Source organism: Dendrobates tinctorius, unplaced genomic scaffold (genome assembly GCF_039654945.1).
Source record: "Dendrobates tinctorius isolate UK_male_01 unplaced genomic scaffold, ASM3965494v1 ptg000174l, whole genome shotgun sequence".
Classification (NCBI taxonomy): domain Eukaryota; kingdom Metazoa; phylum Chordata; class Amphibia; order Anura; family Dendrobatidae; genus Dendrobates; species Dendrobates tinctorius.
The window spans coordinates 7,866,963-7,891,302 of NW_027361841.1; the positions used below are offsets into that span (position 1 = coordinate 7,866,963).

The 24,340-nt window shown below is 41.6% G+C and overlaps 1 protein-coding gene across 2 annotated transcripts in view; it reads left to right on the forward strand.

Moving 5' to 3' along the window:
• Positions 1-10,077, forward strand: part of SEMA3D (semaphorin 3D) — a 286,427-nt gene extending 276,350 nt beyond the window's left edge. For both annotated transcript variants that reach the window (XM_073551303.1, XM_073551302.1), the window contains exon 18: positions 8,968-10,077. In XM_073551303.1, the coding sequence (XP_073407404.1) occupies positions 8,968-9,393 (426 nt within the window). In that variant the 3' untranslated portion in view covers positions 9,394-10,077. The remainder of the gene's footprint in view (positions 1-8,967) is intronic.
• Positions 10,078-24,340: the final 14,263 nt, after the last annotated feature.

Here is a 24,340-nt window from a genome sequence, read left to right on the forward strand (position 1 = left end):
GTAAGAGGAATGGCAAAGTCTTTGGAGATCCAGGCCTTGTTCATTTTCAGAAAAGTCAGCCGGTCAACATTATCGGAAGATAGTCGCGTGCGACGGTCTGTTAGTACACCACCTGCGGCACTAAAGACACGTTCCGATAATACACTGGCAGCAGGGCAAGCCAGCACCTCCAATGCATACTGGCTAAGCTCTGGCCATGTATCCAGCTTAGAGACCCAAAACTTGAAGGGGGAAGAGCCATCTGGGAGTACAGCGACAGGGCAAGACATGTAGTCTGACACCATCTGACGGAAGCGTTGCCTCCTGCTGACTCGAGGCGTCGCTGATGGTGTAGACAATTGTGGTGGACACACAAAACTTTGCCACATTTGGGCCATAGTGGTCTTGCCTTGTGCTGCGGCGCTGCCTCTGCTCCCTCTTTGTGCAGAGTTTCCTCCACTGCCTCGACGCACAGAGCTGCTTTGTAAAGCACTAGCAACAATGCTGTCGGGTGGAATGGAAAACATTATGGACTGCACCAGTGACTCTTCGTACTCCCGCATTTTACGCTCCCGGTTCAACGTTGGTATGAGCCTTTGTACGCTGTCCCGGTAGCGAGGATCTAGGAGGGTGTACACCCAATAATCAGCCGAGACGAGAATGTGGGCGATGCGGCGGTCGTTTCTCAGGCACTGCAGCATGAAATCAACCATGTGCTGCAGACTCCCAACTGCCAAAGAACCGCTGTCCCCTGTTTGAGGCGTGACCTCGGCCTGCTCTGCATCACCCCACCCTCGCTGTACATACTGAGTAGAGGTTTGTGTACCTCCCTCCTCTGGAGAGATGTCTTCCTCCTCCATCGACTCCTCCTCATCCTCCTCACAAAGTGTCCCCTGCCTAGGCCTTTGTGAGGAAACACGTAGCGCAGACTGTTCAGAAGCAGATGGCATTTGGGACTCCTCATCCTCCACCTCTTCTGAAACCTCATCCCTTAGTGCTTGCAGTGTTTGTTGAAGCAGGCAGATAAGGGGGACAGTCATGCTGACTAGTGCATCATCTGCACTCGCCATCCGCGTGGATTCATCGAAGGCACGCAAAACGAGGCAGATGTCCTTCATAGAGGCCCACTCAATGGTGCTGAAGTGTGAACGGCGCACAGTGCGACTTGTTTGCGCCTGATGCAGCTGGTACTCCATGACTGCTGCCTGCTGCTCACACAACCGCTCCAACATATGTAACGTTGAATTCCACCGGGTGGGTAGGTCACATATGATGCGATGTTCCGGAAGGCCAAATCGTCGCTGCAGAGCAGCGAGGCGTGATCTTGCCGTGCTGGAACGTCGCAAGTGAGCGCACTCTATGCGGACCTTGTGCAACAGTGCAGCAAGATCCGGATAGTCCCTCAGAAAGCTCTGCACGATCAAGTTAAGAACATGTGCCAGACATGGGATGTGTGTGAGGTTGCCTAGGCCAAGAGCTGCCACCAGATTTCGGCCATTGTCACACACTACCAAGCCCGGCTGGAGATTCGCTGGCCCAAACCACACATCGCTCTCCAGCTTGATAGCATTCCAGAGCTCCTGCGCTGTGTGGCTTCGATTCCCCAAAGAAATTAATTTGAGTACAGCCTGTTGACGTTTGGCCACGGCTGTGCTCATATCGGTCGTAACAGGCTCCTGCTCTGCTGTTTCTGAGGAACTTGAGTAGGAGGAGGAGTCTATGTGTACAGACTGGAGTCCTGCAATCCGTGGCGTTGGAAGAACACGTACAGCGCCACTCTCCAGATCCGTACCCGGCTCCACAACATTGACCCAGTGGGCAGTGAGGGAAAGGTATCGTCCCTGTCCATGGTTACTGGTCCACGCATCGGTGGTCAGGTGGACCTTGCTACTAACGGCGTTTAGTAGCGCATGTTTTATTTTGCCCTCAACATGTTTCTGCAGGGCAGGGACGGCTCGCCTGCTGAAATAAAAGCGGCTGGGCACGTTGTATTGGGGGACTGCCAATGCCATTAAGTCCCGGAAGGTGTCAGTGTCCACCAGCCTGAATGACAGCATTTCAACTGCCAGAAGTTTGGCAATGCCAGCATTCAGAGACTGTGCTCGGGGATGGTTTGCCGAGTAAGGGCGCCTTTTATCCCATGCCTGTGCTACCGATGGCTGTGATGGATGGGAACGTGCTGCTATGGGTGTAATCTGACAGGGTCTCCGGACAACAGTGGCAGAGGTTCTTCCTTGGCGATCCTGTGAGGAAGCCGAACCAGCAGTGTGTGAGCTGGAGGAAGAGGGCCCAACACGAACTGAAGAGGTGGTAGGTGGTGCTGTACGTTGGCCTACGTCTTCAGGGTGTCTCTGCAACTCCAACTCGTGCTTGGTGCGCACATGTTTCCACATATTTGTGGTATTGAGGTTGCTGACATTTCTCCCTCTTTTGACTCTCTGATGACACAGCTTGCATTTGACAAAGCAAATGTCATCTGCAACTGTGTCAAAAAAGGACCACGCACTGCAACTCTTGTGAGCGCCCGGTTTGCCTTTGGAAGGAGGAATGCTCCTAACGGGTGCCGAAGTGGAGGGTACAGGCAACCAAGTCTTCCCCCTCCCTCTGCCTCCTGTTTTGGCCGGTAGGGGAATCTCTTCCTCCGAGCTGCTTCCACCACCTTCCTGTTGCTCACGCCATGATGGGTCAAGGACCTCATCATCTTCCCTCCCCTCTTCAAACAGCTGCTTCTCCGGGGTTGTCTCGCCAGCACCGTACGCACCAGAAAGTGGCAACTGAGTCTCGTCATCATCTGATGCGTACTGAGGTGTGCTGACCATAGGCACTGGCCCACTCGCCTCTTCAGATTCAGAGGGACAAAGAAGTTGCGCATCACTGCATACTCCCTCTTCTTCACATTCAGGAATGCTGCTTGGCTGGCCCCCTCTTTCCAAGCCAACAGATTCCGAGAACAGAAGTAGAGACTGTGATGGCTCCTGTCCATGTCTCTCTGACTGCCTGGGCACTTTGGCAGGTGGTGAAGAGACAGATGGTTGCTCTTCGGTGCTCTGACCCTGAGAGGATGCGGAAGTAATTGAAGTCGATGCGTTAGCTGCCATCCATCCGACAACGGCTTCAATTTGTTCCTCCCGCAGCAGTGGGGTACGTTGAGGTCCTACAAAGCTGCGCATAAAGGACTGTTGCCTGCTAAAACTGGGGGATGCTGATCCACTGGTGCCCGCAGCAGGCCCAGAATCCCCACGTCCTCTACCTGTAGAATCCCCACGTCCTCTCCCTGCAGAATCCCCACGTCCTCTCCCTGCTGAAACTCCACGCCCACGCCCACGCGCCTTACTCCCTGCCTTCTTCATCTTGCAAGACTGCTTAAGATAGGCAAAAAAGTACAAAGGGGGGCCTTAGTGTGCTTATTCCTGAACAGCTGGTTACAGGTACAAGAAACACTAATTTTATGAAGTGTGTGTGTGTGTGGACTAGACTTTAATAGGAGCTGATGTGGCCTACACAAGTTCAAAATGTAGTGTTTGGTGAACTTTTTTTGTGGTTTCTTTGTTGGAAACAAACTCAAAGTATGTGAACAAAGAATTGAAACTGATAGTATCACCAACTTTTTGGAGCTATTACAATGCAGGCAGGTAACCTACAATGCAAAAGATGAGGCTCCAAAAAAATTGGGTAATACTAATCTGGCTGCGCCGGCAGGGCACAAGCCAGAAAAAAAGGCTCCTCTATCTACTCCTATATAGTGTTTGCAACCAACCAATGTTGATGGATACGGATGGATGCACACTAATAGGAGAAGAAAAAATGAGCTGCACTCAAAGACAAATATGTGTGAGGCAGTGACGCACGTTGAGCATCCTACAACCAGACGTAGCTGCAGGACACTCTACTCAGCGTGAGCTGCACTCACACACAGTCAGAGGCCTCTCAGACAGCCGTCAACAGTGCAGCTAAGTGGGCACTGGCACTGACAGGCTGCAGAAAGGCTCCGCTGTGTACTCCTTTATAGTGTTTGCAACCACCGTAGATGGAGACGGATGGATGCACACTAATAGAAGAAAAAATGAGCTGCACTCAAATAAAAATATGTGTGAGGCACTGACGCACGCTGAGCGTCCTACAGCCAGACGTAGCTGCAGGACACACTACTCAGCGTGAGCTGCACTCACACACAGTCAGAGACCTCTCAGACAGCCGTGAACAGTGCAGCAAAGTGGACACTAGCACTGAAAGGCTGCAGAAAGGCTCCGCTGTCTACTACTAGTGTTTGCAACCAACGTATATGGATACGGATGGAAGCACACTAGATTGAAATTATGTAAAAAATGCAGCTCAAAAAATAAAAGATGTATGAGGCAGCAGTGATCACACTGGGTGGCCTACAGCCTGACGTGGCTGCAGGACCCACTCCACAGCGTGAGCTGCACTCACACAGCCCTTGCAGACAGCTGTGAACACTGCTGCTAGGGCAAAGAAGGCTACAGTGGTGGTTTATGTAGCCTGGGTAAAGCACTAGATGTTTGGTGGAATCGCTATTTCTAACTGTCCCTCACAGTCTTCTACAGCAGCCTGTCCCTAACTGAATTCACAGCAGAGTGACCAGAAATGGCGGCTGCGGTGGCTTTTATAGTGCATCATGACATCATTTCGGCAGCCAATCACAGCCATGCCAATAGTTAACATGCCTACATGCCTAACAGGATGTGCCCACACTTCGGAGGATTCCCATTGGCTTAATCAAAGCAAGCAGGCTCATAGCATGATGGGAACTTCCTATTCCGATTCCGATTCCGGAATCCGATATGACAAAAGTATCGGAACTAAGTATCGGAATTCCGATACCGCTAATATCGGCCGATACCCGATACTTGCGGTATCGGAATGCTCAACACTAATCACCACATTTTGAAAGCTATAATTTTTCCATATTTTGACCCACCGAGTAATGTGAGGTCTTATTTTTTGCGGGATGAGTTGATGTTTTTATCGGTACCATTTTCGGGCACATGACATTTTTTGATCGCTTTTTATTCCGATTTTTGGGACGCAGAATGAACAAAAACCAGCGTTTCATGAAATTCTTTTGGGGGGTGCGTTTACACCATTTTGTGTGCGGTAAAATTGATAAAGCAGTTTTATTCTTCAGGTCAGTACGGTTACAGTGATACCTCATTTGTCTTTTTTTATGTTTTGACGCTTTTATGCAATGAAAACAATTTTATATAAAAAATAATTATTTTTGCATCGCTTTATTTTGCGAGCTATAACTTTTTTATTTTTTTGCTTATGATGCTGTTTGGTGGCTCGTTTTTTGCTGGACAAGATGATATTTTCAGCGGTACCATGGTTATTTATATCTGTCTTTTTGATCGCACGTTATTGCAGTTTTTGTTCAACGGTATGATGATAAAGCATTATTTTTTGCTTCATTTTTTATTTTTATTTTTTAAGGGGTTCAATAAAGGGGTCAACTATTGGGACAGTTTTATAGGGCGGGTCGTTACAGATGCGGCGATACCAAATATGTATACTTTTCATTGTTTGTTTTTTTATTTTCAAAAAATGAATTTATTAGGGAATATTTTTTTTTTAATTAGCGATTTTTTATATATCATTTCTTTTTTTAAACTTTATTACATTGTCCCAGGGGGGACATCACTGTCATGTGACAGATCGCTGATCTGTCACATCACAGATCACTGTGACAGATCAGCGATCTGTCACAGGCAGTCCTGGAGGCTTCCTCATGCCGGCGCTTTGCAGGCATGAGGAAGCTGGCTCCCTGCAGGCCCCCGAAGGACAAAGCCTTCATATTGGATCTAGGGACCTGCAGGGAAGGAGGCCCCCGCAGCAGCGCTGCACATCGCACTGCTGCGTGGGTCTCAGGGAAGCACGGAGGGAGCCCCCTCCCTGCGCGCTTCTCTCGTATGCCGCCGGTACACTGTGATCATGTTTGATTGCAGTGTGTCAGGGGTTAATGTGTCGGAGCAGTCCGTGACCGCCCATGACACATAGTGCCGGGTGTCAGCTGTGATAATCAGCTGACACCCGGCCATGATCAGCTGCGCTCCCCCCGTGAGCACAGCTGATCGCGCTAGACGTACTATTCCGTCCTTGGGATTTAGGTCCCAGGTCACATGGACGGAATAGTATGTCTAATGTAGGAAAGGGGTTAATTCCTTTTCTCAAGAGAGGAGAAACATTGTTTTATAAAATTTTGTCGATGAGATTAAATGGTTGTATATTTTTTAAGTCTCTTTAGAAATAGGGAAAGGGAGCTTAAAAAGTAAATCAAGCCTAGACCAGTCTCTGATGGTCGGGAATTTTGTTTTAAAGACTAATTTATTTGTTTTCATACATGAAAAGCACTGATGAAATACTGATGGTACAGACTGAATTCCTAACCAAACACTGATAAACATTAGATCAAAAACACTAATGGCACTCAGGCTGTTTTTTGAGTGTGTGAAAAATCACAGACAACTGAATGAAGATGTAATATGAATAAAAAAAATTCACCCCACTCTCAAATAGTATGCAAAACAATGTGGTTTTATTAAGCGAAAATCTAAGCAGAAAAAATGGTGCCACAAAATATAAGGTTCAAGATAACGTAATAACACTGTAGTACCCAACGTTTCGACCCTCCTGGGTCTTACTCATGGGGTTACTAAAACAAAAGAATAAGATACAATTAAAAACATAATATAGCAAGGATGATAGTAAAAGGAAATGGTCATAAGGTTAAGAACAGGTTAAAAAATGAATTAATGCCATTGTATAACCTGAGTACTAAATATAGCAACCCAAAAGAGCATATCTACAATGGTTATTCATAATTTATATAACAACACAATGTTCATGATATAATGTATATATGGCGACTGGCTATAATAAATATAGTTAAATATAGCAAAAGTACAGTACATCACAAATTGAAGCAGTAACATAATAGAACATACATAGGAGAATAATATAATAAATATTTTTTACCTTGGTTGTATGAGATATATAGTATAGAACAAATGGAAAAAAGGCAGAGACTCTTATCGTGGGTGCCCCTGGTGCTGTGAAGAATGATAGTATGATTAAAATAAGACCAAATGTATGCACCCAATATGCAGATTGTAGATGTGAAGTACCTTAGGTACAGTGTAAGCTCTTCAACATAAGTGGCAGTCCATGTGTGGATAGATGTGGAAGTTACATTATAGGTTAAGGTGAGTTGAAGGGGTAGTAGTCCAAAATATATAGGTGATGTTGATCATAGGAATACCTGCATTGGTGGCATAATTTGTATCCTTCAGTAAAGGTTGTAACCCTTATTAGGGTAAGGCTATGTGCCCATGTAGCGTTTTTTAAGCGTTTCCGCGGTGATTTTAAATGCGCGATTCTGCTGCGGAAACGCTTAAAAAAAAGTATTCCATACATTCCTAATTGAAAACACTCATGTTGTGCCAATGGTGCGTTTTTTACCACTGCGGAATCGCTTAGCGGTAAAAAAGGCAGCATGTTCATTAATTTTGCGGAATCGCCCGAGATTCCGCATACCATGAATTGTATGAGCAAAAGCGCTTAGGAAAATGCATGCTAAAACGCTTGACAAACGCTTAAAAAAGCACGTCAAAAAACGCATGCGTTTTCCCAGGAGCATGGTGTGCATTTCTGCTCAGGAATATTCTGCTTGACAAACGCTACATGGGCACATAGCCTAAATCTAAAGATTATATAAGGGGTTAAAGTGAATTTAAGCAGTGATAATAGGGAAGGTTGATGGGTACACCATAAATAATGTTGGATTTACCTGCATTAGTAGCATGACATGAGCTCCTTAATTGAAATGGTAATCCATATGGGAATATGTCTGTAAATTATATTATGCATTAAGGTAGGTTATTCTAATGAAAAGAATGGTAGGAGCACTGCCGTGTATTTACCTGAATTGGTGGCGTGGTGTAGGACAAAAGTGGCGCTCCCGCACCTGGCTGGACGTGCTGGCATACAGGGGCAGTGTGTGCACTGTTTAAGTAATACCGCGCATGCTGCCGGACCGGAGGCACATCACTCGGCCGGAAATAGCTTCTTCTTGAGGCCGTAATATGGCATCCTTTGTTGTTATTATGTTATAATAATATATAAATAATGGTCTGTCAATCATAGACTTCGTTTCTGCAGTGCTTAGGGGTGTATTCCATTACCTTAGTGTTTTTGTGGCAGCACTGTACTTCCTGCGGGATTAGGCAAGTGACATTTAATGGAGAATTTCTGTATTTCTTATCATATCATATGTCAAAAGATTTCTTGTGTAGCTACTGTATAAAAGATGTTGTTTAATAGATTGGCCTTTCCCTCACTCTCCTCCACCACTTCACCTAGATTATTTTTGAGAGGGCCAACACTGTAAGTCCTGAATCTTTTACTGTTTACGTAGTTGAAGAATATTTTTGGATTATTTTTTTCTTTTTTTAGCAATAAGTTTCTCTGTCTCAATCTGTGTTGTTGTGATTGGTGTTTTACATTAATGCCTTCTTACTACCCTCATTATTACCCCCTTTACCCTTTATTTATCTAAATGCTCTTGTTATGCCCTTACAGCTCTATTTAGCATTATTGGCTTTCAACTATTTTTAACTTGTTTATTCTCATCATCTCTTAACCAAAGGAAAAAACCTTTCTCATGTTTAGTGTCTTTGTAGCCCCTCTATTAAACATCTTAGTAAAGATGAAGCTACTGTATATAAGCAAGTATAATATATGGCCAGCTCCTTGTTTTAAGCACTTTGGTAATGCGGTGTAATGGTAGTCAGCTATGCAGAAGGTTTTCAGTGCACTACGTTCCAATATTTTGCAAAATTCTCAAAAATACAGTGTTTTGAGATCTTTTGCGTAATAAAAAATGTAGTGCCATAAAGTACAATCTCTTATGAAACCTTGTTTACTTTGAAAATAGTGCATCGTTATTAAAATATTTTTTTATTTTTTTCACAGATAATACCTGACGAAAGAGTCATTAAAACTGAATATGGGCTATTGATCCGCAGTCTACAGAAGAAGGATTCTGGAATGTATTATTGTAATGCACAAGAAAATACATTCATTCACACCCTGGTTAAGCTGAATGTAAAAGTGATAGAGAACGAGCAGATGGAACAAACACAGAAGATGGAAGAGGACGAGGCTAGAGGCCGAGAGTTAATCACAGAGTCAAGACTGAGGTACAAAGATTATTTGCAACTTCTCAGCAGCCCTACCTTCAGTATGGATGAATACTGCGAGCAAATGTGGCATAAAGAGAAAAAGAGGCAACGCAATAAAGGTGGAGCTAAGTGGAAACATGTCCAAGAGAACAAAAAGAGCAGGAACAGGAGACATCATGAGCAAAGAGAGAAGCGTGCTAGAATCTTATCTGCATAGACTGAGCTCAGTGATCCATGGACATTTTCATATTATTCCATTGTGTACATTTCTTGTATTAATATTCCTTTTTCAAATGGGAAGAAACAATGCATACAAGACAATGTAGTACCAAGAATATCCTAGGAAAGTGAAGCCACTTCAGGTTTTGTATTACAGCTTTCAGAGACTAGAATGGGTTAAGGGGGTATAGACTTCTTTGTGTAGTATTGTTTGTACGTAGCTTCATCTGCTGGGTTAAATTAATAAGGACTGGTCGTTCCGGCTTTTATTTATTAAACTATATTATTAAGGTGTTCCATTCTCTTCTTTTTTGTAAGTTATAAGTTAATATCGGGATGTTTTATGCAACTGTTTACTTTTTTATTGTTTATTTTTTATCCTACAATTGAATATGGTATTTTTTAAGACAACCTGATTACGAGACTTTTGTTGTACAGTTGTATGTTGATAGTGGTGCAAAAAGTGTACAAATTAACAAAAGAGTGCAAAGCAAGGCCAACACAGTGCCCCAGTATTCCACTAATGGTTTAACATTAGTGTTTGGTAATTCCATGGACTTCTGCTTTGATAATCTTCACATTCATTTTTTAAAAAGTAGTATAAATAAGGTTTTCAGACTCCATTTATCTCTCTTATATCAGGAAAATGCGCACAATCCAATAAAGATACTTGTTGAACTAATCAGAGTTTATGTTGCCATTTTTCCATATTGTAACATCAGCATTGCAGGAGCATTGTTTGACTATACACTCCTCAATATTTTCACATCGCACTCCTCAATTTTCACATCGCACGCATTACACACTGTGAGGATTCTCCGGTTCCGGAAGCAGGCAATTATGTGACTGCAAAAGTATGTGATGTGCATTCTCCTGGTCACATTCCAGCTAATCTGTTTAAAGCCTAGCTCAATACACTTGTACTGAGTGAGGTCGTTTCTGACACCGCAATGTGCAATGTGAGGATTCACAAGTCTGCAGTCATATACTGTAGAGTGACTGCAGACTTGTAGCTTAAGACCGGCAACACCTTTAATATGTTTACTTCTGGATGCTTCTTAGACTATATTAACATGACCTTATTGTCTGTCTGAGTGCTGCCTGTGGAAGAAACTAACAGCACTCAGACCAGTGCATATGAGGGTTCGTAGTGGTCAGATATTCCTATCATTATTCTGGATATATGTTTTTAGAGGTGTAGTCAAGCAAGGTATTCTGTGCTTTTCTACACTCCAAAAAAAAACATATTACTGGAGTAAAGGTGGTAACACATAACATAAGTCTTTTATATAGATACATATGATTTATTTTTTCAAACATAATTGATCAACCAAGTCACCAATGTAAACAACTTCAAATCCACAGCAAATAAAGAAGGTTATAGCATATGATGTGGCAGTCACTTATTATCCTGAGTATACCATCTGATGTCTGAGCACATAGAATATATAGAATACTTCCTACAGCACAATATATAGGAGAATATACGACTGGTATATGTAGATGAGCAACCTCATTTGGAGGACTGTGGACCAGCAGTCAGTTCAACATTCAGTGGCTACCACATAGGAGCCCTGTTACCACCTCCTGCCTGATGGCATCCTCATTCTCTTTGTTTGATTTGCAGCCTACCCCTATGTCATGTACAGTGGGAAAAAAATATTTAGTCAGCCACCAATTGTGCAAGTTCTCCCACTTAAAAAGATGAGAGAGGCCTGTAATTGACATCATAGGTAGACCACAACTATGAGAGTAAAAATGAGAATTCAAAATCAAAAAATCACCTTGTCTGATTTCACAAGATTTATTTTTCAAATTGTGGTGAAAAATAAGCATTTGGTCATTAACAAAAGTTCATCTCAATTTTTTGTTATATATCCTTTGCTGGCCATGACAGAGGTCAAACATTTTCTGTAAGTCTTCACAAGGTTGGCAAAAACTGTTGGTGGTATATTGGCCCATTTTCCATGCAGATCTCATCTACAGCAGTGATATTTTTGGCCTGTCGCTGGGTAACGCGGATTTTCAAATCCCTCCAAAGGTTTTCTATGTGGTTGAGATCTGGAGACTGGCTAGGACACTTCAGGACCTTCATATGCTTCTTACGAAGTCACTCCTTCGTTGCCCTGGTGGTGTGCTTGGTATCATTATCATGCTGAAAGACCCATCCACGTTTCATCTTCAATGCCCTTGCTGATGGAAGAAGATTTGCACTCAAAATCTCACGATACATGACCCCATTAATTCTTTCATGTACACAGATCAGTCGTCCTGGTCCCATTGCAGAAAAACAGACCCAAAGCATAATGTTGCCATCCCCATTCTTCACAGTAGGTATGGTATTCTTTGGATGCAACTCATCATTCTGTCTCATTCAAGCACGAAAAGTTTTGTTTCTAACAGTTCTACTTTGGTTTCATCAGACTAAATGACATTCTCCAAATAATCTTCTGGATAATCCAGATGCTCTCTAGCAAACTTCAGACGGCCTTGGACATGTACTGGCTTAAGCAGGGGGACTCATCTGGCACTGCCGGATCTGAGTCCCTGGTGGTATAGTGTGTTACTGATGGTAGCCTTTGTTACGGTGGTCCCAGCTCCATGCAGGTCATTCACTAGATCCCCCGTGTGGTTCTTGGATTTTTGTTCACCGTTCACAGATCGAGGGAGATTATCAGTGGTCTTGTATGTCTTCCATTTTCTTTTTATTACTCCCACAGTTGATTTCATCACACCAAGCTGCTTGTCTATTGTAGATTCAGTCTTCCCAGCCTGGTGCTGGGCTACAATTTTGTTTCCGGTGTACTTCGACAGCTCTTTGGTCTTCACCATAGTGGAGTTTGGAGTGTGACTGTTTAATGTTGTGGACAGGTGTCTTTTATACAGATATCAAGTTCAAACAGGTGCCATTACTACAGGTATTCAGTGGAGGACAGATGAGCCTCTTAAAGAAGAAGTTACAGGTCTTTGAGAGCCAGAACTCTTGCATGTTTCTAGGTGACCAAATACTTTTTTTCACTATAATTTGAAAAATAAATATTGCCAAGTCAAACAACGTGATTTCCTGGATTTATTTTCTCATTTTGACTCTCATAGTTGTGGCCTACCTATGATGTCAATTACAGGCCTTTCTCTTCTTTTTAAGTGGGAGAACTTGCACAATTGGTGGCTGACTTTTTTCCCCCACTGTATGTGTCACGCGTCAGATATGACATCATGAAAGGATTAGAAGAAAATTTAGAATTGAGAGTCCTCAGTGGTTGATACCTTTTAATGGCTAACTGTAAAGATGCTAACCATCTTTTCAGTTAGCCATTAAAAGGTATCAACCACTGAAGACTCTGAATTCTAAATATTCTTCTATCTACTGGCTAACACGGTACAAAGAGATCTTTCCTGCATGAAAGGACTATAAATTAAGAGAGAAGCCAGAGATTCTGGCAGATAGGATTTTCCCTGGGCTATGGCCTGGTGGCCACAGACTACTGAGGTGCAGCCAGGCAAGAAAGGGCTACAGGACTACAGTAAAATAGCATTGTCTCTCCTTCCTTTTCTGGACCATTGGTGATCCCAGAGCTTTGACCACTATGTATCATAATGTGCTGGCATATCTTAGAAATATTGATGGTGGTCATCCTAACATATTGTGTGGACTATAAATCCTGCTAAATTTCGCATTCAACTAGAAAAGGATCAACACACACAAATCAATTCATACTGCTGTATTTGTGGCCAACATCTTCTATACATTTACATTTCATAGGATACATATAGAAAATATATATATTATGTAGCTAAACACATTTGGAGGAAATAGAAACATTTAGAAACAAGTTATAAAAACATACATAGATAAATATATGAAAAAGCATACACACAACACAGCCTTGGGGGTGGGAAGATATCACAGTGCTCTGGGTAACAGAAGAGGAAACAATAGCCATTGTTTGGGGTTGTGCAGAATACTCAATGCATAGCAGCACTTAACTGTCATCTTGGGGAAGGCAATGGCCTCACCATACAATTTTTTTCCTGGGCGTTGCACCTAAAGGCACAAATCCAAAAACAGGGATACCTACTGGATATAACTGATGTAGATGAAGTGATCCATCAGAACATTTTTATAGTCACAATAAAATTGAGGTCTATTTGATCGTGAACATACATACAGAAACATGTAACATAGCTGAAACATTCCATAAGGTTCTATAACCTATGAATCTGCTAGGAAAGGAACATCGAGGAGGTTCACAATAAATGTGTATTATTCATGCCATTCTTACATTATGAAAGCATTACTAAGTATGTGTGATGGTAATGAGAATGTCTCTATACGCTGTTGCTGGTGTCGTGGACAAGTTTTGACATAATAAAACACACCGTAGTTGCTATTGATTGTCACATGACAGTTCACCTTTTGGTTTTCATAACTGAAAGTGAAAAGGCAAATGGAAACTGCAGACTGCTTAACCCATCATTGAGAGCTGAACAAAGGACATATGGTAAGAATAGACTGGCTTGTTGGGTGATCCCAGGAGGAGAACCACATGTTGCCGAGTGCGTCCAGCATGCAATCCTGCTATCAGAGCAAGTCAGCACTGTATGTCACATAGAGGATTAAAGATTAGTTGACAATATTTTATGTGTCACAATTACAAGTTAGCTATGAAATGCTATACACTTCCAATAGCTCAGCTTTACATTAGGGAGAGGAAAAATATATAAAGATTCGGTATGAGCAAGAACTAAAATACTCAGATGCTCGTCACTTGAACCAAGCATTTCCTCATACATGCTCGTTTCAAGTAATGAGTATAATGGGAGCTAATAGTAAACACAAGCATTTTTCTGGCAGACCCTACAAGGAGGTCTGGGAAGGCAGTGAAAATGTGGAAATGTATGGAAAAAATGCTGAATGGAAGGAGAAAAGCATCGGTAAGACTCCTGGAAGCATCTCTGACTCTCAGATCACTGCTGAGAACAATGGTGTCACACTTTTACTCTACAGGGTACCTAAATAAAATGGGAATGGTTAATGATATCAACTTACTGTTTGTTTCACATTAGTATATGGAAGGGGGGGAAACTTTTCAAGATGTCAAATTTTTCACCCCCCTCAAAAAGAATGTGGTCACATGTGCCAGCTATAAATTTAGCAAGGGATTTCAAAGCCCTGTCTAGAGGCTGCATTCTGCCACTCTCCCTGCTCCTGCAACTGTCCCTAGGCTAAATGCAGAATGTGTATGATACGAACAGCAATGCACAAGATTAGCATTTAGAAGGACTGTTAGTATGAAGGTTCAGCATCAGCACCAGTTTCAACAATAATGGACCCTGACTAGTTAAACTGTGCGCACACTGGCCTGGATAACTGCTCTCTGTCTCCAATCACAACTGTCTCTGAGCTGTGCAATGGTATTAGTGAGACAAGTGTGGTGGCGCCTGTTCTTTTTTAACCTCTGATGATGTAATGTGGCTAGTCAATCACATAAATGCCACCACCAAGATGGCTATGGCATTACAGTGACTGGAAGGCAAATCCTGCAAGCTTATTGTCTGTGTAAAAGGTGCCAAACATATGGGGCGTGGATGCAAGTTCCAAATACAAGCTACAGCCAATGCTCTTCAAGTACCGAGCACATGCGAGCAACCAGATACTCGAGTAAAAAATACTTGTCCTGCTACAGTTCACAAAATTTTTGGTTCCAAAAATTGACTGCTGTCATTCATACAATTAAACGTGCTTTGAGTAAAATTCTTGTGGATTAAAATTTTTTAAAAACACTTGTCATGCTAGAGATCACAACATTTTTAGTTCCAAAAATTGACTATTGTCATTCATACAGTTTAGTATTCTTTATGTAAAATTTTAGTAGTTAAACATTTTTAAAAACAGCTTTTCCTGCTACAGTTCATAAAATGTTTTGTTCCAAAAATGACTATTGTCATCCATAGAGTTAATTGTTCTTTGTGTAAATTACGGTGATTTGTAATCTTTAAAAAAAAATGCTTGGCCTGCTTTTTATTAAAAAAATGTAGCATCAATTTGCCAAGAAAACTTGGTTCCCAGGGATCTAGCAGATATAAAAATGTGCAAGGCATGTGTTTAGGAGTAGCACAACTACTCTTTGTTCACAATATTTGAATGAGGTATTACAGTTGGTGCCTTCAAGGGTGTATGGATGACCCTGCTTGTAACTTTTGGCAGGCTTTCCACTTAGTGCATATTCTTTATGAGCCTAGGAGTATCAGTACATGACAATTTGAACATAATGTATATGAGGCCCTCCTTTATGTCTATACACGGATATACAGTATTTGAGCCCCTCTTCCTTCCAATATTTGTCAGTTCTTTCTTCCTTCACAAATTACACTGAAATGTTTAATTTCAGATTAGAAATTGAATTTTACAAGAAAAAAAATGTTAAGGAACATTTTTCCTCTTTTTCCTGTATATAAGGCAAAAGTTAAAAAGGGGTTAAAAATACATAGTTTAAGCAAATCTAAATTGTTTTTGTAATAAAAAATAAGAAATTTCAGTTTAACCCTTTCGCGCCTGAGCCTGTTTTTGCCTTCGTGACCAGGCCAATTTTTTCAATTCTGACCAGTGTCACTTTATGAGGCCATAACTCTAGAACGCTTCAACGGATCCTGCTGATTCTGACATTGTTTTCTCATGACATATTGTACTTCAGGATAGTGGTAAAATTTCTTAGATATGAACTGCGCTTATATGTTAAAAAAATCGAAATTTGGCAAAAATTTTGAAAATTTTGCAATTTTCAAACTTTTAATTTTTATGCCCTTAAATCAGAGAGTGATATCGCACAAAATAGTTAATAAATAACATTTCCCACATGTCTACTTTACATCTGCACAATTTTGGAAACCTAATTTTTTTTTTTTTTGGAAGTTATAAGGGTTAAAAGTTGACCAGCGATTTCTCATTTTTACAACAAAATTTACAACACCATTTTTTTTAGGGACCACCTCACATTTGAAGTGAGTTTGGGGGGTCAATATGACAGAAAATACCCAAAAGTGACACCATTCTAAAAACTGCACCTCTCAATGTACTCAAAACCACATTCAAGAAGTTTATTAACCCTTCAGGTGCTTCACATGAATGAATGGAATGCGGAAGGAAAAAATAAACATTTAACTTTTTTTCACAAACATTTTATTTCAGAACCATTTTTTTTATTTTCACAAGTGTAAAAACAGAAAATGAACCACAAAATTTTTTGTGCAATTTCTCCCAAATGCGCCGATACCCCGTATGTGGGGCTAAACCACTGTTTGAGCACACGGCAGAGCTCAGAAAGGAAGGAGTGCCGTTTGACTTTTTCAATGCAGAATTGGCTGGAATTGAGATAGGACGCCATGTCGCATTTGGAGAGCCCCCAATGTGCCTAAACAGTGGAAACCCCCACAAGTGACCCCATTTTGGAAACTAGACCCCTTAAAGAACTTATCTAGATGTGTCGTGAGCACTTTGAACCCCCAAGTGCTTCACAGAAGTTTATAACGTAGAGCCATGAAAATAAAAAATCATTTTTGTTCCACAAACATGATCTTTTAGCCCCCAATTTTTTATTTTCACAAGGGTAACAGGAGAAATTGGACCCCAAAAGTTGTTGTCCAATTTGTCCTGAGTACACTGGTACCCCATATGTGGAAGAAAACTACTGTTTGGGCACACGGTGGGGATCGGAAGGGAAGTAGTGACGTTTTTGAATGCAGACTTTGATGGAATGGTCTGCGGGTGTCATGTCGCGTTTGCAGAGCCCCTGATGTGCCTAAACAGTGGAAATCCTCCACAAGTGACCCCTTTTTGGAAACTAGACCCCCCCAAGGAACTTATCTAGATGTGTGGTGAGCACTTTGAACCCCCAAGTGTTTCACTAAAGTTTATAATGTAGAGCCGTGAAAATAAAAAAATCATTTTTTTTCCACAAAAATGATCTTTTAGCTCTCAATTTTTATTTTCACAAGGGTAACAGGAGAAATTGGACCCTAAGAGTTGTTGTCCAATTTGTCCTGAGTACGCTGGTACCCCACATGTGGGGGGGACCACTGTTTGGGCACACGGTGGGGCTCGGAAGGGAAGTAGTGACGTTCTGGAATGCAGACTTTGATGGAATGGTCTGCGGGCGTCATATTGCATTTACAGAGCCCCTGATGTACCTAAACAGTGGAAACCCCCAATTCGAATTCCAACCCTAACCCCAACAAACCCCTAACTCTAGCTCTAACCCTAGCCCTAACCCTAGCCCTAACCCTAACCCTAGCCCTAACCCTAGCCCTAGCCCTAACCCTAGACATAGCCCTAGCCTGCCTACCTGCTTTTTTTTTTCTTTACTTTTTTTTTTATTTTTGTGTTTTTTATTTTTTGTATTTTTGACTCATAGCAACGCCACTTCTCCTCTGATCTCACACTGGCAGATGATCAGAGGAGAAGCAGCGTTACTATGTGACAAGATCGCTGCCCAGCACATAGTAACGCCACTTCTCTGATCTCACACTGACAGATGATCAGAGGAGAAGCAGCGTTACTGTGTGACAAGATCGCTGCCCGGCACATAGTAACGCCACTTCTCCTCTGATCTCACACTGACAGATGATCAGAGGAGAAGCAGCGTTACTATGTGACAAGATCGCTGCCCGGCACATAGTAACGCCACTTCTCCTCTGATCTCACACTGACAGATGATCAGAGGAGAAGCAGCGTTACTGTGTGACAAGATCGCTGCCTGACACAGCTGTGCCAGGCAGCGATCAGCTGTGCCAGGCAGCGATCTAGTCACACTGTAACGCTGCTTCACCTCTGCTCATCTGTCAGCATGAGCTCAGAGGAGAAGTCGCGTTATAATGAGGGAGATCGCCGGGAAACAAGCAGCTTTCCCAGCGAGCTCTCTCATTGGCTGCTGTGACGCGACATCATCAGGACCTGAACCAATCAGGTCTCGATGACGTCGGGGGTCCCAGCATGCATTGTGCACCGGGATCCCCGCGTTATAAGGTATGAGGGGGTCCCGGGGGGCACAAAACCGCCGACAGTAGATAAACGTCGGCGCTGCACAAAGCCCAGCAAGCGCCAACGTTTATCTACTGTGGGCGGTCGGGAAGAGGTTAATTTATGACAGAGGCAAGAACTGCCAAAAGACTCAGAGGGACTGAGATACACCCTGTATTAGACATAAAGGAACGCCTCATACACATTCTGTTTAACTTGTCATGCATTGCTACTCCTAGATTCATAAAGGTCTGCACTTTTTGGGGTTATATATCAAGGAATTGTACTTCAGACCACAGAATAGTCTATGGGTGAGCATTATAATACCGATAAAGGTATGTACACATGTTTAGTAAAATGTCTGCACTATTTCTGCATCTCTTGATAGGAAATGCACAGCTGCAAAAATGTGCATTTTTGGTGCTTTTTTGCCCTGCATTTTGGGATGGTTTGAGTGAAATTAATGGTGAAAAAGGCAGCTGTAAAACATACAGAATTAACATACTGCAGATTATTTTCTGCACCAAATCTGTAAGTCAAAAATACTTAATGTGTGCATGACACTTTAGGTTTCTCATTCACTTTGCTGGCATCAGGTTTTGTCTCAAATCCGTGCTAAAAAAGACACAAAATCTGCAAAGTGTGCACACATATAATAATAATAATAATAGATTTTTTTAACAAGTTTTTTGGAATCTTATAAAGTAATAAAATGTACTCATGACCACAGAATACTGTATGGGTCAGCAATATAATAATGAGAAGGGTATGTGCACACGTTGAGTAAAATTTATGCATCATTTCTACATCTCTTAGCAGGAAAAATGCTGTTGGAGAACCACGCGTTTTTTATGTTTTTCCTGTGTTTTTGATCAAGTTGAAAGAAGACAATGGTGAAAAATGTGGGACACAAATACACAGAGAATTGACATCCTGTAGATTATTTTCTGCACCAAATCTTCCAGTCAAAAATACTTAACGTGTTCATGATACATTTGGTTTCTCATTCACTTTGCTGGCATCAAGTTTTGTGACAAATTTGCGCCGAAAAATGCAACAAAAATGCCACAAATTTGCAATGTGTGCACACAGCCTAAAATATTTTCAGGCTTACATAGCAACAAAAAATCTACCCAAAAATATGTAAAAGTCTTTCAATGAGCAATATAATACCGATATTATTTTAAACAAGTTTGTTGAAGGTTATACATCAACAAAATGTACTCCAGACCACGGAATAGTCTGTAGGTGAGCAATATAATACCGATACATTTTTTAACAAGTTTTTTGAGGCTCATATAACAATGAAATCTACCCAATAATATGTAAAATTCTATGGATGAGCAATATAATAATATATTAATTTTTGAGTGTTATATACCAACAAAATATACTTCAGACCACAGAATAGTCTATGAATGCAGTGTAATATCAATTAATTTTTAACAAGCTTTTTGAGGCTTTTATAGCGATGAAATGTGCTCCATACATACCACAGAATAGTCTATAGGTGAGCAATATAATACAGATAACATTTCTAAACAAGTTTTTTAGGCATATTTAGCAACAAAATCTATTCAAGAATATGTAAAAGTCTATGGATGAGCAATATAATACCTATACAATTTGTAACAAGTTCTTTGAGGCTTATATAGCAAAGAACTGTAATTGAGAATATGTAATACCCTATGAATGAGCAATATAATACTGATAAATTTTTAAAAAGTTTTTAAGGCTCATATCGCGGCTAACTGTACCTAAAAAGATTAAATACTCTGTGAATAAGCATTATAGTAATAATAATAATAAAGTTTTGAGCAAGGGTTTTTGAGTATTATATACCAACAATATGTACCCAAGAACATTTAATACTGCATGGCTGAGAAATGTAACCCAGGAAAATTTGTAAACTTTTTTTGAGTAATATATATCACAAAAATGTACCACAGAACCCGGAATAGTGTATGGGTAAGAAATGTGAACAAACAAGCAAAATGTTTAAACTTTTTTTATTCTGTTATCTAATATATAAAGCTCAAGTGTGTGTATGTATGTATGTGTGTGTGTATGTCCGGGATTGGCATCCATACCATCGCAGCTACAGCCACAAAATTTGGCACAGTCACACGTCTGGACCCCGAGAGTGTCCTAGGCTATGTTGTGAGGCAAAATTTTAACCCTGCGCATTCCAATTCACCAAACAATTTTGCCCCTATCTACATAATGGGGAAAAAGTGTGTGTGTATCAAGCCCCGCCCCTCATTATGATGTCATAATGGTTGCCATAGCGACGCTGATGTCATCATAGGTTGCAAGCCCCGCCGCTCACTATGATGTCATAAAGGTTGACAATGGGATGGAGTATGTGTAATGGGTATATGGGCACTGGACTATGGGATGGAGGATATGTATGACAGGTATATGGGAACGGGACTATGGGATGGAGGATGTGTGATGGGTATATGGGCACTGGACTATGGGATGGCAGATATGTATGATGGGTATATGGGCTCGGGACTATGGGATGGAGGATATGTATGATGGGTATATGGGCATGGGACTGAGATGAAGGATGTGTGATGGGTATATGGGCACTCGACTATGGGATGGCGAATATGTATGATGGGTATATGGGCATGGGACTATGGGATGGAGAATATGTATGATGGGTATATGTGGGCATGGGACTATGGGATGGAGGATGTGTGAAGTGATGGGTATATGGGCACTCGACTATGGGATGGAGGATATGTATGATGGGTATATGGGCACGGGCCTATGGTATGGTGGATATGTATGATGGTATATGGGCACAGGACTATGGGATCGAGGATAATTATAATTTGCTATAACTAACCACAGTTAGTTACTATGCCCGGGCAGCGCTGGGTTCGTCAGCTAGTATAATAATAAAAGTAAACTTTGGCACTTCAGGTTGAAGTAAATGAAAATTTATATGAAGACTTGAATTACAGACATTAAGCCAACATTTCGGCCCATATGTGACCTTTTTCAAGGTAGGTCTATGAAACATAAAATATACAATGGAAAACATAAAATAAACAAAAACAGAGAAATGTATCATACTGAGTGAAAATCTATACAGCAGTTTTCTAGTAGAAATTGGAGGCTGCTGGAATCATATCAAAAACAAGAACAAAACTTTGCACAATTAGCACACATATAGTGCAACAATGAGGGTGAGATGGCAATGAGGTAGCTCAAAGATGGAGACACTGTTGTTTATGCAGTTGGCTCCACAATGGAGGGTCCGTACATAAGGTATTCTACAGGGTGGGCCATTTATATGGATACACCTAAATAAAATAGGAATGGTGACAGTTTTCTTGCGTAGGGTGTCTTGCATTGAAATCTGCTGCAATGACCCGGGTACTGCATTCACCAGACATCAACATAATTTCTATCCTCTCCTCTATTAACCTCTGCGACATGTCAATGGCGGTAAACAAAGAGAAACTTGTAAATAACTCATGAAAGAATAAAGTTACATTAAAACCAAGCACACCATTGTTTTTCTTGTGAAATTCTCAAGAAGTTTGATGTGTCACATGACCCTCTTCCCATTAAAAAAAATAAAGTTGTATCCAAAATGGCCGACTTCAAAATGGCCGCACACAGTACCATCCATGTGCAATCCAAGTGCTGTCAATTTTTCATATTGCAATGGGAAGATAAAGCTTTGCATTGTGTTTATTTTTTTTTGGGGGGGTATACAAGAAAATCACTGAAAATAACAACTGAAGTACTGACCAAATACCAATGGAACCTGATCCAAAACCCTGATGAAAATCAGTCTGTTTTTTTAGAAAAGAAATGGACTTGTGAATGAAGCTTCACCTTGTTAGGATCCTCTGTGATCCTGAACATGTAGCATAAAATGTATTAGTGAACCTGCTCATCGATATGTTACTTGAATGACCTGCTGCATCTATATGTGCTGCCTTAGCTGCCCTTCGCAATAAAATGTGAACTAGTGAATCCAGACGTCTGACTTCTCTAGCCTCCATTTGAAAAGTTGTCCTCATGAGATAGACCTTTTAATATATCAATAACCATTGTTCATTTCTTTTTCTGGACTACCATGTAATAATAATAATCTTTATTTTTATATAGCGCTAACATATTCCGCAGCGCATTTACAGTTTTGCACACATTATCATCACTGTCCCCATTGGGGCTCACAATCTAGGTTCCCTACTATGTAATATTTATCATTTTCCTAGGTTCATAAATACAACTCTAGTATTACATCTGTTGGAGACTTGATACATTAGAATACACCAACAAGTACATTTCATAGTAAGAACTAAATAGATGCAAATGTTCTTTATTAGTGATACTCAGATATCATTCCAGTATCTGGGTTCTCGGATTTGCTCAGCACTCATCGAGCATTGGCTAGTGCTCGATTTGAATGCTTGAATCCCCACCTCGCATGTTTGGCTCCTGTTACACAGCCAATAAACAGGCAGAGCTTGCCTGCCAGTCACCGTAATGCCATAGCCATCTTTGAAGTGGCATTATTGTGATTGACTGGCCACATTACCTCATCAGAGGTTATAAAAGGTCCAGCACTTCCATGCTTGGCACATTGACATCATTGCACAGCTATGGACAGTTGTGAGTGGAGGGAGAGAGTAGTGTTCCAGGCCTGTGTATGCACAGTTTCATTAATTAGAGTCCTCTAGTGGTGCTACTGGTGCTGATGCTGACCCATTATAATAAAAGTCCTTCTAAAGGCTCATTGTTATGAGTTCATTTTCTCCTTCACCTCTGATGTCTGATGAACTCCCTCTGCTGGTGAAAGGAGGTAGTGAAATTGATCTGGATGGTAAGAACCTGTCATCTGAACAGGTGGAGTGTGATTGGACATCCGGAATTTCTGAGTGGATAAAAGGCAGCCGACGCCCTGCAGGTTTGCTGGTGATCCTTTCTGCTCTGAGCGCTGGCATCCAGTTTAGTTCCTGTCTACTAAAAGCTAAGTTTTTGCTCTGCTATTTTTCCATGAGATTTTGTCTGTTTACTTAGTGTTTGTGTTCAGCCTGCCCTGGTTGGGACGGCCTGAATTCCATTTTTGTCTCTGATCAGTTGATCTCTTTGCTCTGTCTTCAGAATATACCTGAGTGCTGATATAGTGATTTTGAAGTCTAGTGACTTCAGGGCCTTTTCTATCAGACGTGTTGGACATTATTTTTGGCAGGGTTTTTTGCGGATTGCAGTCAGCATCTTTTCTGTCCTTTCCTATCTAGTTAGTTCGGCCCCAACGTTTGCTCAGCCTGTCTTTCAGTCTGTGTTTGTGTTTTCATCTGTTTTTCACCGTCAATACATGTTGGGGACTGTCTATTGCTTTGGGGTCTGCTCTGGGGCAGTTTAGATTTCCCCTTTCTTTCTTTAGGCTTATTTAGCTCTCCGGCTGTGACGAGGGGTCTGGGGCACCGTAGGAAACCCCACGGCTACTGTTAGTTGTGGAGAATAGGATCAGGGGTCTGCAATCCGCTAGCTACCAACCTCTCCGGTTTTCTGGACTTAGCTTGTGTTTTTGTTTTTTCCTCCTCCGGTGACTCATTCATAACAGCTCATCTTGTTATTTTTCTGATTCTATGCAATACATTCTGCATTTAGCCTAGGGACAACTGTTGGAGCAAATAGGGTGGCAGAATACAGTCTCCAGGCAGGGCTTAGGGCTTCACCATCCATTGCTAAATATTGTACATAGCTGCTGCACATGGCCAATTTTTTTAGTGACAGAATTGAGTATATTGTCATTCATACAGTTTAGCATGTTTTGTGTAAAAGACTGGTGGTTTAAAATTTGTAAAAACTAGGGATGAGCAGACCCTACAGACCCTACAAGAGAGTCTGGGGACTATAAAAATTAGGGATCAGCGAATGTGCTCGGTGATACTCA